The following is a 15,394-nucleotide window of genomic DNA, read 5'->3' on the forward strand; positions in this document are numbered from 1 at the left end:
AAAAGCATTTGCTAAATTAATAATGCAGCTGTAATATAAAATATAAGTGTTATTATCTTGCGTTGACTATACAACATCTAATGCACATTAGAAAATCATACACTGACAAAATACAGTAACGCCAAAGTTCAGTGGGAAGAGGTTAAGCGATATTGGCATTCTGCAAGTGATGAATCTAATGGCAGCTACATCTTCCATTGGTTGTTGTGGACCACATTGCCATGGAAGAAAACTGCATGGTTCAAGTGAACTTAGTTTGGATATGGCCCATAAACGTGTAAGCAGGAAAAATACATGGATTTAGATATTCTCAGTTTGGTTTCAGGCCTCATTTATATGTAGAAATAAATCTGATACGAATGTGATATGAAAAGTGGACTGTTCCACAGGCCACAAACAACAACCTCATCAACTCTATGCGAAGGAGATGTGTTGCACTGCGTGAGGAAAATGGTGGTCACACCAGATACTGACTGGTTTTCTGACCCCCCGGACACCTTTTGTGTACATAGAAAACGTCTTAGATCTTTGAGTTCAGTTTATGAAAAAGTGTGGGCAAAAACAAAAGTGTTGCATTTATAATTTTGGTTGGTGTATAGTATATACATATACTATATGGTCGAAAGATCGGATCTGTGCACCAAGCAAAATCAGCAAAATATGCTGGACCCCATTTGAACTGAACAAATTTGTCTATATGTGGTCTCATCTGAACAAATAATGTGCTCCCAATATTCATTAAGCCATTATTCATTAAGATTCATTAAGCTTCTTTATTTTTTTAGAGATAAACTATGATAGCAGCATACTGTGTGGTGTTGTTTTAGGAGAATCACCACTGTGACTCTGATTAGTGATATTATGGCACAGAAATCAGTTGACATGCTGCAACTGTAAGTCAAGTTCTTTGCAGAGTCTGATTTTTCAGTTCCTCTAGCAGTTCCATGTGGAGCTATGGTACAGATAGATATAACATAAAGGTTAAAAACCCATGAAGTTCTGATGTTGACAGATCATTTTATATCTGTGTTCATGCATTGAAAATCACAGGTTGTCACGTCTGCCAGAGTTAGTCTGCCCGGGTGAAAGAGGTGAAAAGGCGTAGAGGAAACAAAAGACCTCATAGTGTTTTACTGGTTGTCCTGACAGTCTTAATAGCAAGCATGCACAAAACAATCTTCACATACATGTGAAAGAGCATACAATATATATTTTATATATACTTTGTACTGTGCTTTGTACAAAGAATACAGAAGGAAAAACACTCTGGTGGACACTACAAAACAGAATAGAACACAATGCACAGTGGTAGCGTGAACATCTTAGCTCAACTTCTCTCCTACTCTTCCTGTACATGCACGCTCATGAAACAGCATTCAAACATGCAACAAAACAGATTTAAAGGGACATTAACATGAACAACATTTAACATTAGGTGGGTGTTACACGGTGTCCTCAGTTTTGTTTCTGTGGTTTTTGTCAGCAATCACACGTTTATTTACTTTTGTTGAAGTTTCTACTTTGGGACATGTAGTTGTAATATAATTGTCCATACTCATAAAACTAATATTTTTTTTATTTATATATAAGTAGGAACTTTTTAATCACAAAATCCCTGAGATAGAACTCGAACTCAGGCCTTTCAAAGCACAACCACATTATACCTCAAAGGACTGTTTATATGATGCTATAGGCTCTGACAGTTAAACCTAGAAGATATTTAAATAAATGTTATAATCATAATGAAAAACATTATTTTATCAGTTATACAAGGGATATTTGTTCAGTTCCCTATCGAAACTTTACTCGTACTGTGTCTTTGTTCTAAGACGCTATGGGGAAAAGCTCCTTTTTCTCTGAGACTGAAGCATTTTTCAATAAGGCAGTGTAACTGCACAGCCATTAGTTTGTGTAGTGAATAAAAATTGAGCCAATGGCTCGGCAGTGGAGCCGCACAAGCTTATGGTGATGAAGCCCGCCAGAAGGGGTGGGGCCATCTATCTATATAAGCGGGAATTTCACCATAGGATCTCGTAATTTTCTCCTTCAGCGACAACTTTCTTTGCTTATCTACGAAACTCGATGCCTCTCGCCGTTTATACGCCTTTGCAGCGGATCAAGCTGAACCAGCTTCTCTCTGCTTGGCTGATTCGCCGCTTCTCTGGCAGGCCATCCTTGGGGTGTCAAACTGGGTATTGGGTATAATAAAACAAGGCTTTACACTTCAGTTCGCTCGAAGACCCCTGCTTCAGTGGCCTCCACCTCAGTTCAGAGCAAGGACGTAGAAGTCCTGTTTGCCGAGGTGAGGAATTTGCTGGCAAAAGGAGCCGTGGAAATGGTTACCCCAGCTCAGAGCGAGTCAGTTGGAGGACGAGCTAATATCTCACACATCCTTTCTCCTCAGCCACCTGGAGTGCCTGGGACTCAGGGTCAATTTTGCCAAGAGCGCACTGTCTCTCAGCCAACGGATATCATTCCTGGGAACAGTACTTGACTTCACCCAAATGAGGGCAGTAGTTGTGTCAGAACGAGCACTGGCCATTCAGCAGCTTATGGCCTCATTCAAAGTCGGAGCGTCTCGCCCTCATGCTGCCTCATGCATCCCCAGTAGTTCAGTTGGGCTTGTGTTGCATGCGGCCCCTTCAGTATTGGCTGAAGCCAAAAGTTCCGTCCCACACCTGGCATCAAGGACGCCTTTGTATCAAGGTGAACCAGCCCTAGCCCCTTGGAAGGACCTTCAGTAGATGGAACAGTATGTACTCCTGGACATGGTCTGCAGAAGGAAGGTGCTCTCGACAGATGCTTCCAACCACTGGTCGAAAACAGAAGGTCGCCTTTACATCCACTGCCTGGAAATGCTGGCAGTATGTTTGGGCCTTCACACCCTTCTGCCGGACTTGAAGGGTCACCGCGTCAGTCTGCTCAGACAGCATGACAGTGCTGTCCTATATAAACCGCCAGGGCGGTCTCTCCTCATGGCGCCTCTTCACTCTGGTGAAGCGCCTTTTGGAATGGGCTCAACTCAGATATGCTGTCTCGGTGCAACGTCCCCTCAGAGGGGTGGATGCTCTACTCTCAAACGGTTCAGAGAATATGGGAGATCTTCAGCAGGGCAAGAGTCGACCTCTCCGCCTCAGGAGACAACTCTGACTGCCCAATTTATTTCACGAAAGACCAGGATGCGTTGGCCCACGACTGGCCCGACCTCCTTCGTTACGCATTTCCCCCGATGGCCCTGATCCCACAGGTTATCAGGTGAATCAGGGATCAGAAACACAAAGTCCTGTTAAGTGTCCCAGTTCTGGAGGAACCAGCACTGGTTTGCAGATCTGTCACAGCTGCTCTCAGCAGCCCCGTGGCCCATTCCCCTGAGACGGGACCTCCTTTCTCAGGTGAACAGGATGTTATGGCACCCCCAACTTGAGTTGTGGGCTCTGCACCTGTGGCCTCTCGATGGGAGCCTGTAAACCTCCCAGAGAATGTTCTAAATACAATGTCTCAGGCTAGAGCACCATCCACGAGATGGCTTTATAGACTTTAATGGTCTGTTTTCTCTGCCTGGTGTACTGCCCGTGGCGCAGACCTGAATTCCTGTGAAATTTCTTTGATATTGTCCTTCTTGCAAGAGCTGTTGGAGAAGGGTCGCTTTGCTTTCATGCTCAAGGTCTATGTAGCATCTATAGTAGCTTCTCACACTCCTGAAGAGCCCCCCCTTTGAGTCGCTACAGTCCACTGACCTTCGCCCTCTGATGTTTAAGACCACTCTGCTACTGGCTTTAGCTTCGGTAAAACGTATGGGTGACCTGCAGATGCTCTCTGCTCTCTCAGATTATTACTCTCTTGGTGCTTCCTCCTTCAGAGCAAGACCAAGATTCTAACATTCTCTGCCCTGTTAGGGCATATTAAGTGCTCCGCTTCATTCAGGGAAGTGGAGCAGCTGTTTGTATGCTTTGGTGGCTGTACCAAAGGGCTTCCGGTCACGAAGCAGAGGCTATCCAAAGGGATAGTGGAGGCTATTATGCTGGCATACTCATCCTTGGGCTTACAGTGCCCCATGGGACATTCTTAGCCCTCAGCACGAGTTCCGAGGCTGTACGAATTTCCTGGGAGGGTCATTAGTTGGGCCAAGTCTGGCCCTGTTATTTAACGGCCCCTGTTAGCTCCCATGGTGCAAGGGCTGATTTTCGTCATCCCTCTAGCATAGCATGGCGGGATTGTACTGGTTCCCCATAGCGTCTTAAGAAAAAGATGCAGTATGAGTGAAGTATCAACAGGGAAGATACTCAGTTACTAACGTAAGCTCGATTTCCTGAGATACAGAAATGTGTACTGCGTTGCTAGCCGTGCTTTGTAGCCGCATTACTCAGTCGTCGCTTCAGTCGAAGCCATAGGTTCTTTTTTTATTCGCAGCACGAACCAATGGCTGTGCAGTTACACTGCGTTATTGAAAAATGCTTCAGTCTTGGAGAAAAAGGAGCTTTTCCCCATAGCGTCTTAAGACAAAGACGAGGTACTCATTCCCGTATCTCAGGGAATCGAGGTTACGTTAGTTATCGAGTACGTTATAATTACAAAGAAAAATAATATAATTCTCAGTGGTACTGAAATAGGATTTGTGTTCTTTATAAAACAAAATGTCACAGAGACAGAGCGTAGTTCAAATCTGATACAAAGTGAGCGGGTAAAATAGAAAGCAGAGGAATATGAGTGATGATTTAAGGGGCATGGGTTTACACTCTCTCACTGATAAATCTGTTGTGGGTATGCTTTTTTGCTCTTGGATCTGCACAAGGTTTCCACGGAGACTTGTCACTGCAGAGAGCTCCATGGCGACCAGAGCATGAGCACTGTTCACTGGAAAGAGACAAAGCCAGCATCCTGCTGTTAGTTTGAATGATTAATGTGTTCACGGTCAAAGAGAGAGCTCTCCAAATGCTCAAACATCTTTGTGTGTTCCTGTACAATGACAAGGAGGCTGTAAAGGCTGATGTAATGCTATGTCTGCTTTAGAGTCAATTAAATGATGCCTAAAATTATGTTAAAGCTACGATTTGTCTGTAGATATGGTTTGAGACTCTCTGTCAATGCACGTCTATGGGACTCTTTATTGCTAGCTAGGTGAAAAATCTTAAATCTAGAGGTCAAAATTGTTTCTGTTTCTGTTCTGCTCTGCTTATGTTTTTAGTGATTTGTTTTATTATTAATATCCATACGACTGTAAAGCAACATCTTCCATAGATGAACTTGTTTACTAGTATTGGTGCATTTAGCATAGCTGAACATCTCTACAAATGCTTGTGATTTCCACAAATTGGACTAAAGACGGCTTAATATTAACTGGGCTCTTTAGAAAAAGGACCTTTCATGAGCATATAAAGTAAGCCCAGTGCGTATCATTTTGTCATTAACACATAGTGACGTGTAGCCATCACTGAGGCTTAATTATCAACTCAAATGCAGCAGCAGTAATTACAGCTGTATTATGAGGCGCTGTCATGTGTCGAGAGCCCACTCACCGTCACTGACTGATGCCAAGTGTGTGGGTTTGAATTATATTCTCATCTTCATCATCGTCACTGAAAGCCTATATGCAGTTTTTGCTCAGGTCAGAAATGCTTGAGATCCACAGGAAAATAGATTTGCTAGTGTTCCTGCCATCGACTCCGGAGTTCACAGATTTGTTTTATGAAATCAGTATATTCACAATAATTGTATTGTTTTATTGATTTAACATTTAAAACACGGGCCAGACATATACCCGAAAACAAACACAGAAGGAAATGCTTGGCCAGCAGCTGAACGCAAAGCAGCTGTTGTTTAGTCCTGTCCTGTTTCATCAAAAGTTGGATATGGCATATATAGTATACCTCTGTGACGTCTTAGACTTCCAGCCAAAATGTGTTTCAGAAGAGGATGTGTATATAAAAATGGCAAGGATATGCTTTGCAGAGATTTTACACACCCATCTCTGCTAATGTTCAAACCTCTAGACAGGTTTATTCTGATGTAATGTTGGAACTTTGACACAGTGATGCAATTTATTTGCTTAAACCTGATTGTTCACCAAACTTGCCCTGTTTAACTAGCATGTTTATGTGGCGAGATGTACACTTCTTGGTGTTTTGGCCCTCAGTCTTGATTGCTGTTTACTGTACATTTATTTTCACGTCTTTTCTCGTACGGTAAATTTATGCATACTAAGAGCACAGGTGTAAAATAAACATATGCTGTATGTCTGCAGTATTGTCATAAAAAAGTCTAAAAAGACATGAAGGTCAACATCATTCCTTCAGCTGAGAGCTTGTGCTAATGTTGCCTTTTACACAAATAAGAAATTATCTCTTTCCTGCCTCCCTCCCTCTCTCTCTCTCTCTCTCTCTCTCTCTCTCTCTCTCCCTCCCTCCCTTTCTTTCTTTCTTTCTCACACACCCACACAGAAACAGTCAAATCCACACGCAGAGTGAGAGCGAAGGATGAGGCATGACACATAAAAGAGAAAAGCATTTATTTTTGCGTTGCTTTAGCACTGCGCTTTTCTTTTTTCTCTCTATTTCTGGCTCTCTCAGCCCTCAGGTTATTTTTTGGATGCTGATATGAAGATGCAGGTCTGTACGTCTTTGATTTGAATTGTCAAACAGATGAGTGTTGTATCTTTACAGTGATATTATAGAAACAGGCTTCCAATACTGAGTTAAACATGATCTCTACTGTATGATTTGTAAAGAAGTGTATTATGTTCATGGATTTGATCTAATAGCAAGATATTGGAAATTATTGCAGCTGTATGGTTTTCTTCCCTTTTTTCATTCTTTCTTTTCTTCGTGTTATTCCTGTTGACTCTTCCAAGACCAAATTAAGGTTCATGTTGTGTGCAAAATGTCATAATGTCGTCTTGTATGTTATAAGATTAGATAATGTGTGATGTGAGAGTAATGTGCGAGAAAGCTTGCAGGTGTTTGAATGATCAAGGGTTTTAATGACGTTGAATTTAGCATGGGTTGATTTTTTATGCATGGCTGACATGTTGCTGCAGAGATGTTTATAAAAACCTCAGTATTAAAAACATTGTTTTGTTTACTCTCAGCACCATCCATCATGTTTTTAAAAATATTTTGATGCATTCAGATGGCTTTGTCTTGTATACAGCTCCAGTAATCTCCAAAATGGTCTGTGTACTGTGTATTGTAGTTTGGAATTTTGTAATGTTCATACAACAAAACCAGTTTATTCATATTTGGTCTAAAACTGTTTGCAGTTTATGCAGAATAAATTGTATTACCATAGGATTGTTGTAACTGACCATTAATAGCATTATTTACCAAAATAATGTGTCTAAATGAAAACTTGTCTAAATGTTTTGTTTTGATTACATTCGATGAGTTCCATCATTATCAGCTAAATAGTTGGGGTGTTGAATTTTCATGCAGGCATTTTTAGTACAATTGATTTCAGTACTCACTGTCAGTGTGCGTACATTTATTAAGTATTGGTCAGCTACTTGAACATCACACGCTGAATATCGACAGGAATGTGTGTTTGTGAAATGAAAATGTAATGCATGCAAGTATCTGTGATGTCAGGATCAGTACGTGTGTGAAGTGCTACATCTGCAGTTCTAATTCCTTTCTGTCTGTTTCTTTCTGCAGTGATTAATGATATGAAGTGGTGATATGGCTTTGGATATGGAGAGGACAGTCTCTAAAATCATGTTTGACTTCCAGAGGAACTCAACTTCTGATGATGACTCTGGCTGTGCACTAGAGGAGTATGCCTGGGTGCCACCTGGCCTCAAGCCTGAACAGGTAGGTTCATGTCAACATGGAACAGCGTTTGCTACTTAGTGTGTGTCATTTTCAACTGAGCAATCCTAAAGGCAAAAAACGTAAGGCAGGTTTTGGTATTATATATGATAATAATACTATAATAATACTGTAATATAAAAAGTAGACGTTTGTCATCATTTGTTGATTTTGTTGACGTGCAGTTGGCTTCTCTCGCCATTTCAGAGTGAAATATGACAAGGACATATTCTCACAGGTTTCATTACATTTATTCGAAGAGCTTTAGATATCATTATTTGTGCTTGTAAGAGAGACATAGAGCCAGACGAGGATCGCTGAGCATATCTGATTTGCTGATGAACATTTCATGGTTGAGCAGATGGAAAGGAAATGGCTCATGTCACAGAATGAACCTGTAAGTCTCTCTTTCCCTCTTTTCTCTCTTTCTCTCTCTCTCTCTCTCTCTCTCTCTCTCTCTCTGACACACACACACACAGACATTTTGAAGGGCAGGTGCTCCAGTGAAAAAAGGGCACTCCTCTCATAATCATTTATAAAAAAAATAAAGTTGCATACTCTTTAACATGTTTTAATTACTTTAATTAACACTATACACTATAGTGCAGTTATACCAATCAGATAAAATCCATCTAAACCTTTCTCCAAATACGTTTACAATTCCATTTCAATTGCCTAAATAATGCTATGAGATTAATGTTTTAATGTAAAGATTCATGTAAATTACAGTTTGAATTGGAAGTATGAAATTGGGGAACATGATAATTGAAACAACATTAGGTTGGCTTGAGAAAGTTACACTATTTATTCATACTGTTGTACTATTGAAAGCACTTCTTCTTCATCTTCTGAGACAAAAATGTCTGAATTGATCCCCTCTTAGGACTTTAATGATACAAGCATCAAACTCTGCAGGGACCTTGGCCCTGATGTGCAATTTGTTGCTATGTCTTTTCAGATTTCGTATAATTTAAAATTCAAACATTTTCCATAGACTTACATTGGCACAACAAAATACCTCTTTAGAAGACAATTGCAACCCACTAGAGGGAGCCTCAGAATAAGAAATCTTTTAGCTCCCCGCATTTGCTTTCATTTTCAATTGGTTAGATTTACAAATTAAATGCATTTTGGCAAGTATCATTTAAAGTTAAACTGTTGAGAAATAAACTGGATGTGGATCATTACATTGGATTTGTGCATTAAAGCGACTGTGTTTACCAGCTGCTGTATGTTATTAATGAGAAAAGGCAAAAATCACTCATTGTTCTTGGCAGCATATAACTTTTGTTGCTTCCACAAGAATCAACTTGTATTTAATGAAAACTATGCAATGTTATTTTACATTTGACTCTTCAGTTTCTGCACCTGAACACCTACAAACCTGAAACCTGCTTTTTGTGCTATTGGTTGGAATTTGGTTATTTGTGACATTTAACTTGTATTTATAATTTTGGTATCATAATAAGCTATCAGGTAAGCTATCATATCTGTATCAGGTAACTTATCAACCACATAGCAACACCCTAGCAACCACCCTGAGTAGCAGTCACATAGCAACACACTAGCAACTACATAGCAGCACCTTAGCAATAACCCAGAGGACGTTAACAGCTATATAGCAACACCCTAGCAACCTCCCCAGGTTCCCTAGCAACTGCATAGTAACACCTTAGCAATAACCCAGAGGACCTTAACAGCTGCATAGCAACACCCTAGCAACCTCCCCAGGTTCCCTAGCAACTGCATAGTAACACCTTAGCAATGACCCAGAGGACCTTAACAGCTGCATAGCAACACCCTAGCAACCTTCCCTGGTTTCCTAGCAACTGCATAGTAACACCTTAGCAATAACCCAGAGAACCTTAACAGCTGCTTAGCAACCATTACATGTATATTTATTAATTTGGCAGACTTTTTTATCCAAAGCAACTTGCAGTTGAGGAAAACAACTGTGATTCATCATAAGATGGTAATAAAAACGAGAAGTGCCTGTTATATATAAGTTTTCAGTCATTCAAAACAGTAAAAGCTATGACAGGAAGAAATTAAGGAAACATAAAAGCAAAGAAGAAAAAAGCGAAAGAAATAGAGATTTTTTTCATGGAAGAGATGAGTTTTCTTGTGAGGCATTCTACTGGCCAGATGGAGTTAGGTGAGTCATTCCACCAGCAAGGAACAATGAAAGGAAATGTCCTTAAGTTAGCAAGGATGTATAGACCATATGGAGCACTAGGACACATTTGCTTATACAAGTGATTTAAATTAAAAGAAAAGTTCTGACACAGACCTATTTTAGTGACAGTCATTTATTCACAACCTATGCTTGTATGTTGTCTTTTCAATCCTAGGATTTCTCCCTAGAATGAAATGGTCTGTTATTACCTCATTTGGAAGGTTCATGAATAATAATGATGAGCTCTGCTCTGATTTGCTCGCACATCTAGAAAAATATGTATTTAATAACGGAGCCTGAGCCGCTATTAATATGCGAGTCAATCTCAGTCACTGAGATTTGCAATTGCATGTGCTCTGTGTAACGTTATACTACAGCGGCAGTACTTACCACATATTTTACAAGTTTAGATTCTTGTTAGTGATGCTCAGGATCTGTAAATCATTCGCCATCGTCCACGCAGTCATTACTCTATTTATGTGGTAAGTGAAATCTTATGTACTGCAATATAACAGGTTACTGCTAGCAGGAAGTTAACCATGTCCCTTTAGCGGCTTGTTTTATTAGAATACCTTATTTGTTTTCTTTGCCTTTCTGAGTACAGTCACCAACCATCCCTGCACTTAACATCCCCTGCACAACCTGGAACATAACATTTATTGCCGTGATCTGCCATTTTCGCTATTGTCCTAGCTTTGTTTTTTCACAATAGCCTACCTGCAGAACTTCTGATGATTGGGCTATGCAAATGTTGGTGGCTTGACTGTTAATGATCACGAATATAACGCCATAGTCTGTGTTATGTTAGGATTAGCCTATTTTTCAGTATTCTTTAGCAAACACCAGATTTATATAAGAAGGAGGAAACGATGGTGTTTGAGACTCATGGTGTGTCATGTCCATGTACAGAAGTGTTATTATTCAACTGCCAAGGCAAATACAGTTTTCCATTCTATGGCACCTTTAAAGAGGTCCTATTATGCTTTTTCACTTTTTGAATTTTAGCCAGTGTGTGGTGTGTATGTTTAGGCATAAAAAATCTACAAAGTTACAAATCTCAAAGTCCGCACCAAAGGGCGATATTTAGTTCCCTTCCAGGAACTTCGAGCTGCGTCGAAACGCTAGGGAAAAGCTTCCAGCGTAACCACGCTCTGAAATACGTGTGTAAAATTCCAATAGTGAAGCAAGACGTCACGGGCGGGGTGACGTAGAGGCCAGGAAGCTATAAAGCATGTGCGGTGAAAGCAGCCGGCAGCTTCTGTCTTTCAGCAAGCGCTCTGTGTGTGTGTGTTATGTTTGCACAGCTTTTATTTGAGAGTGGCACTATGTTCTACAAGCATTCAACTATAAATATAAGCAGCAGCATTTTATACTGTGTGTTCCTCTCTGCCCGCGCCATTTCGGGTGGGGATACACACAATCTATTTGTTGTCTTTTTGGGAGCGAAGCATGGGAGTCAGCTCTCGAGGGATGTTCTGGCTCCGCTGTGACTCCAGGGCATCCGCATATTTAATTATATTGATGTTTCATCGATATTAGCTCATTCTGAGCATTTGGCGGTTCGGCATCGAGGTGTCGTCCTCGCCAACGTGAAAATACTGGGGTTGCGACCGAACGCCAAGAAAAGTGTGATTTCTCCATTACAGAGAACCACTTTTCTGGGCTTGGTATGGAATTCAACCACAATGCAGGCACGTCTGTCTCCTGCTCTGATTGAATCATCCTTATGCCAGTCAAGAGAGTGCAAGTAAGCTGGTTTCAGTTACTGTTGGGTCTGATGGCAGCTGTGTCCAACTTGTTATCTTTTGGCCTGCTGTACATGAGACCCCTACAGTGATAGTTTAAGACCAAGGGGTTCTCCCTGAGGGGAACCTGCTTCGCATGATCAAGATCACGCGGCGATGCCTACGTGCCTTGGACAGTCTTTGGAGTGGTCGCCATCTCGCTTGGCACATCAACTGCCTCGAGATGCTGGCCGTGTTTCAGGCACTGAAGCACTTCCTCCCAGACTTAAGAGATCTCCATGTGTTGGTCCGCACCAACAACACAGTGGTGGTCTCTTACATCAACCACCGGGGAGATCTGTGTTCACGCCCCCTTTTCAGGCTGGCACAACAGATCCTTGTGTGGTCCCAGGGGAAACTCCTCTTGCTGAGAGCAGTGCACATCCCTGGGCATCTCTTTGGGAGCAGACATCCTGTCGAGGCAGGGGCTGGGGGCCGAGGCCCGGGGAATGGAGATTGCAGACGTGGCCGAGGCTTTGTCTGTACGCCTTTCCCCCGATTGCTCTGCTCCCGGGAGTCCTCCTCTGCCTGGTTAGCTATAAAGTAGTGTACAGGATGCTTTTCATAACCTCGAGTCTTTGATCTCCCCCTCTCCTCGGGGGTCAAGACTCACTCTCTAGAGTTGGCTCAGCATGCTGGGGGACGGTCCTTGTTGATGACTTCAGGTTCTTACCTGCAATTTGTGCCACTCCTTGGCTCTTCTTCTCTTGCCCTAGCTGTGCTCTTCCACACTAGGCAGGGATTTGTAAGTCTGGTGGCGTGGGCATCTCGTTCCCCTAGCATTTCGACGCAGCTCGAAGTTCCTGGAAGGGAATGTCTCAGGTTACTATTGTAACCCTTGTTCCCTGAAGGGAATGAGACGCTGCATCTCGAGGCCATACTTTCGGCATCCCTGCCAGCTGCTTTCACAGCACATGCTTTATAGCTTCCTGGACTCTACGTCACTCCACCTTTGACGTCTCGCTTCTCTATTAGACTTTTACACGCGTATTTCAGAGCGTGGTTACACTGGAAGCGTTCCCCTAGCGTTTCGATGCAGCATCTCATTCCCTTCAGGGAACAAGGGTTACAATAGCGATCTGCATAGACAGGTGTTTCTCTCCATCAGTCCAAAACAAGTCGATCCATAATACAAAAGTGCCTTACATGGCTATGTAGGGGTCAATAACAGCCTCCTTTAGCGATCCGATGTGTTTTTGTAAGAAAAATATCCATATTTAAAACTTTAATCTAGCTTGCGCAGTTGTACACAGAACTTGCTGCTTTGGGAGAGGACGTGGCAGGACTGAAACGCTGTCTAAGCTGTTCACCAATCACAACGCAGTGGGGCTGCTAACCAATCACAACACATTTCGTTTTTCAGAAGGTGGACCTTCATCAAACCCGGAAGTAATCGAGCCTTTTGTGCCAGCCTGGGGAGAAAGAAACAAAATAAAGACTTTGTAAAAGAGCATAATAGGACCCCTTTAAAGTGAACCAGAAAGGGAACCAGCTGAAAGTGACCTCAGTTCGTTTGGTGTTCACAATATAGTGGACTCATAAGAGAACCTGGTTCTTTTCTGGGTCCTCTTTAACACTTAAGTGATCTCAGACCCTTTCTTGTTCACACCACAACTTCATAAGAACGTCTCAGATTACGTATGTAACCCTGGTTCCCTGAGGGAACGAGACGCTGCGTCATACAACGCTTTGGGGAACGCCATTGGCGGGCCGCACTCTGAGTCATAGTCTAACAACCAATCATAAGACGGGAGTGACGTCACAGGCGCGGTGACGTCAGCGACCAGGAAGTATAAAGCACGTGCGTTTGAAGCCGGCGGCAGCTCTTTTAGGAATGAAGCGAGCGCCGCAGGGATGCAGGAATTATGGTCCATGACGCAGCGTCTCGTTCCCTCAGGGAACCAGGGTTACATACGTAACCTGAGACGTTCCCTTCCGGGAACTCGAGCTGCGTCATACAACGCTTTGGGGAACGAGACGCCCACGCCCCCATGATTCCAAATCCCTGCCTAGTGTCTGCTAGGACAAGGGTGGAAGAAAGTTGTGTTTGGTGAATCTTGCCAGAGTACAGGAAGAATCTCCGCCTGGGGAAACTGCCAGGTCGTGAGTAATATTACGCCTCAGTCTGGGGAACCGCCAGAACAAGAGGGAAATTATAGTATTCCTCGGCCCTCGGGCACACGAGGAAACGTAGTACACCTCTGCCTGGTAGCCAGCCAGAGCAAGAGGGAGAATTACTCCTCGGCCCTCAGGCACACAAGGAGAAGGTAGTAGTCCTTTGTCTGGGAGCACCCAGAACAAGAGGGACACAAGTAGTGCCTGGTGAGCTTGCCAGGACACCGGAATGGCTCCGCCTGGGGAAATTGCCAGGACGCGAGTGGTAATACATCTCTGTCTGTGACAACCACCAGACAAGAGGGATATATATACCTCGGCCCTCGGGCACACGAGGAGAAGGTAGTAGTCCTTTGTCTGGGAGCACCCAGAACAAGAGGGACACAAGTAGTGCCTGGTGAACTTGCCAGGACACTGGAATGGCTCCGCCTGGGGAAATTGCCAGGACGCGAGTGACAATACATCTCTGTCTGTGACAACCACCAGACAAGAGGGATATATATATATACCTCGGCCCTCAGGCACACGAGGAGAAGGTAGCAGTCCTTTGTCTGGGAGTACCCAGAACAAGAGGGACACAAGTAATGCCTGGTGAACTTGCCAGGACACTGGAATGGCTCTGCCTGGGGAAATTGCCAGGACGCGAGTGGTAAAACATCTCTGTCTGTGACAACCACCAGACAAGAGGGATATACATGTACCTCGGCCGTTGGCACACGAGGAGAAGGTAGTAGTCCTTTGTCTGGGCGCACCCAGAACAAGAGGGACACAAGTAGTGCCTGGTGAACTTGCCAGGACACTGGAATGGCTCCGCCTGGTGAACTTGCCAGGACACGAGCGATATAAGCCTTTGTCTGGTCAAACCAGAACAAGAGGGCAATGTGTTCCTCGGCCCTCAGGCACTCGAGGATAGGGTACTTGACCACTGCCTGTCATCCGACCAGCGCAGAGGGAGAAATACTCCTCGGCCCTCAAGCACACGAGAATAGGGTACTCGACCTCTGTCTGGTATCCAACCAGCACAAGAGGGAGAAATGCTCCTCGGCCCTCAGGCACACGAGGAGAAGGTAGTACATCTCTGCCTGGTAGCCAACCAGAGCAAGAGGGAGAAATACTCCTTGGCCCTCAGGCGCACAAGGAGAAGGTAGTAGTCCTTGGTCTGGGAGCACCCAGAACAAGAGGGACACAATAATGACTCGGTCTGGTGAACTTGCCAGGACACGTACGACATAAGCCTTTGTCTGGTCATACCAGAACAAGAGGGCGATGTGTTCCTCGGCCCTCAGGCACTCGAGGATAGGGTACTCGACCACTGCCTGTCATCCGACCAGCGCAGAGGGAGAAATACTCCTCGGCCCTCAGGCACTCGAGGATAAGGTACTCGACCACTGCCTGTCATCCGACCAGCGCAGAGGGAGAAATAGTCCTCGGCCCTCAGGTACACGAGGATAGGGTACTCGACCTCCTAGAAATGCTCCTCGGCCCTCAGGCACGCTAAGGAGAAGGTAGTAGTCCTTTGT

The 15,394-nt window shown here is 43.6% G+C and overlaps 1 protein-coding gene across 2 annotated transcripts in view; it reads left to right on the top strand.

Moving 5' to 3' along the window:
* The window catches only part of prickle2a (prickle homolog 2a), a 71,336-nt gene that overhangs the window by 25,908 nt on the left and 30,034 nt on the right, over positions 1 to 15,394 (top strand). Inside the window, exons 1-2 of one of the 2 annotated variants that reach the window (XM_073819305.1) lie at positions 6,449 to 6,605; positions 7,647 to 7,802. In XM_073819305.1, the coding sequence (XP_073675406.1) occupies positions 7,671 to 7,802 (132 nt within the window). In that variant the 5' untranslated portion in view covers positions 6,449 to 6,605; positions 7,647 to 7,670. Of the gene's footprint in view, positions 1 to 6,448; positions 6,606 to 7,646; positions 7,803 to 15,394 lie in introns of those variants that run through there. The other variant, XM_073819306.1, reaches the window with a different exon arrangement.

Source organism: Garra rufa, chromosome 15 (assembly GCF_049309525.1).
Source record: "Garra rufa chromosome 15, GarRuf1.0, whole genome shotgun sequence".
NCBI classification, from domain to species: Eukaryota; Metazoa; Chordata; class Actinopteri; order Cypriniformes; family Cyprinidae; genus Garra; species Garra rufa.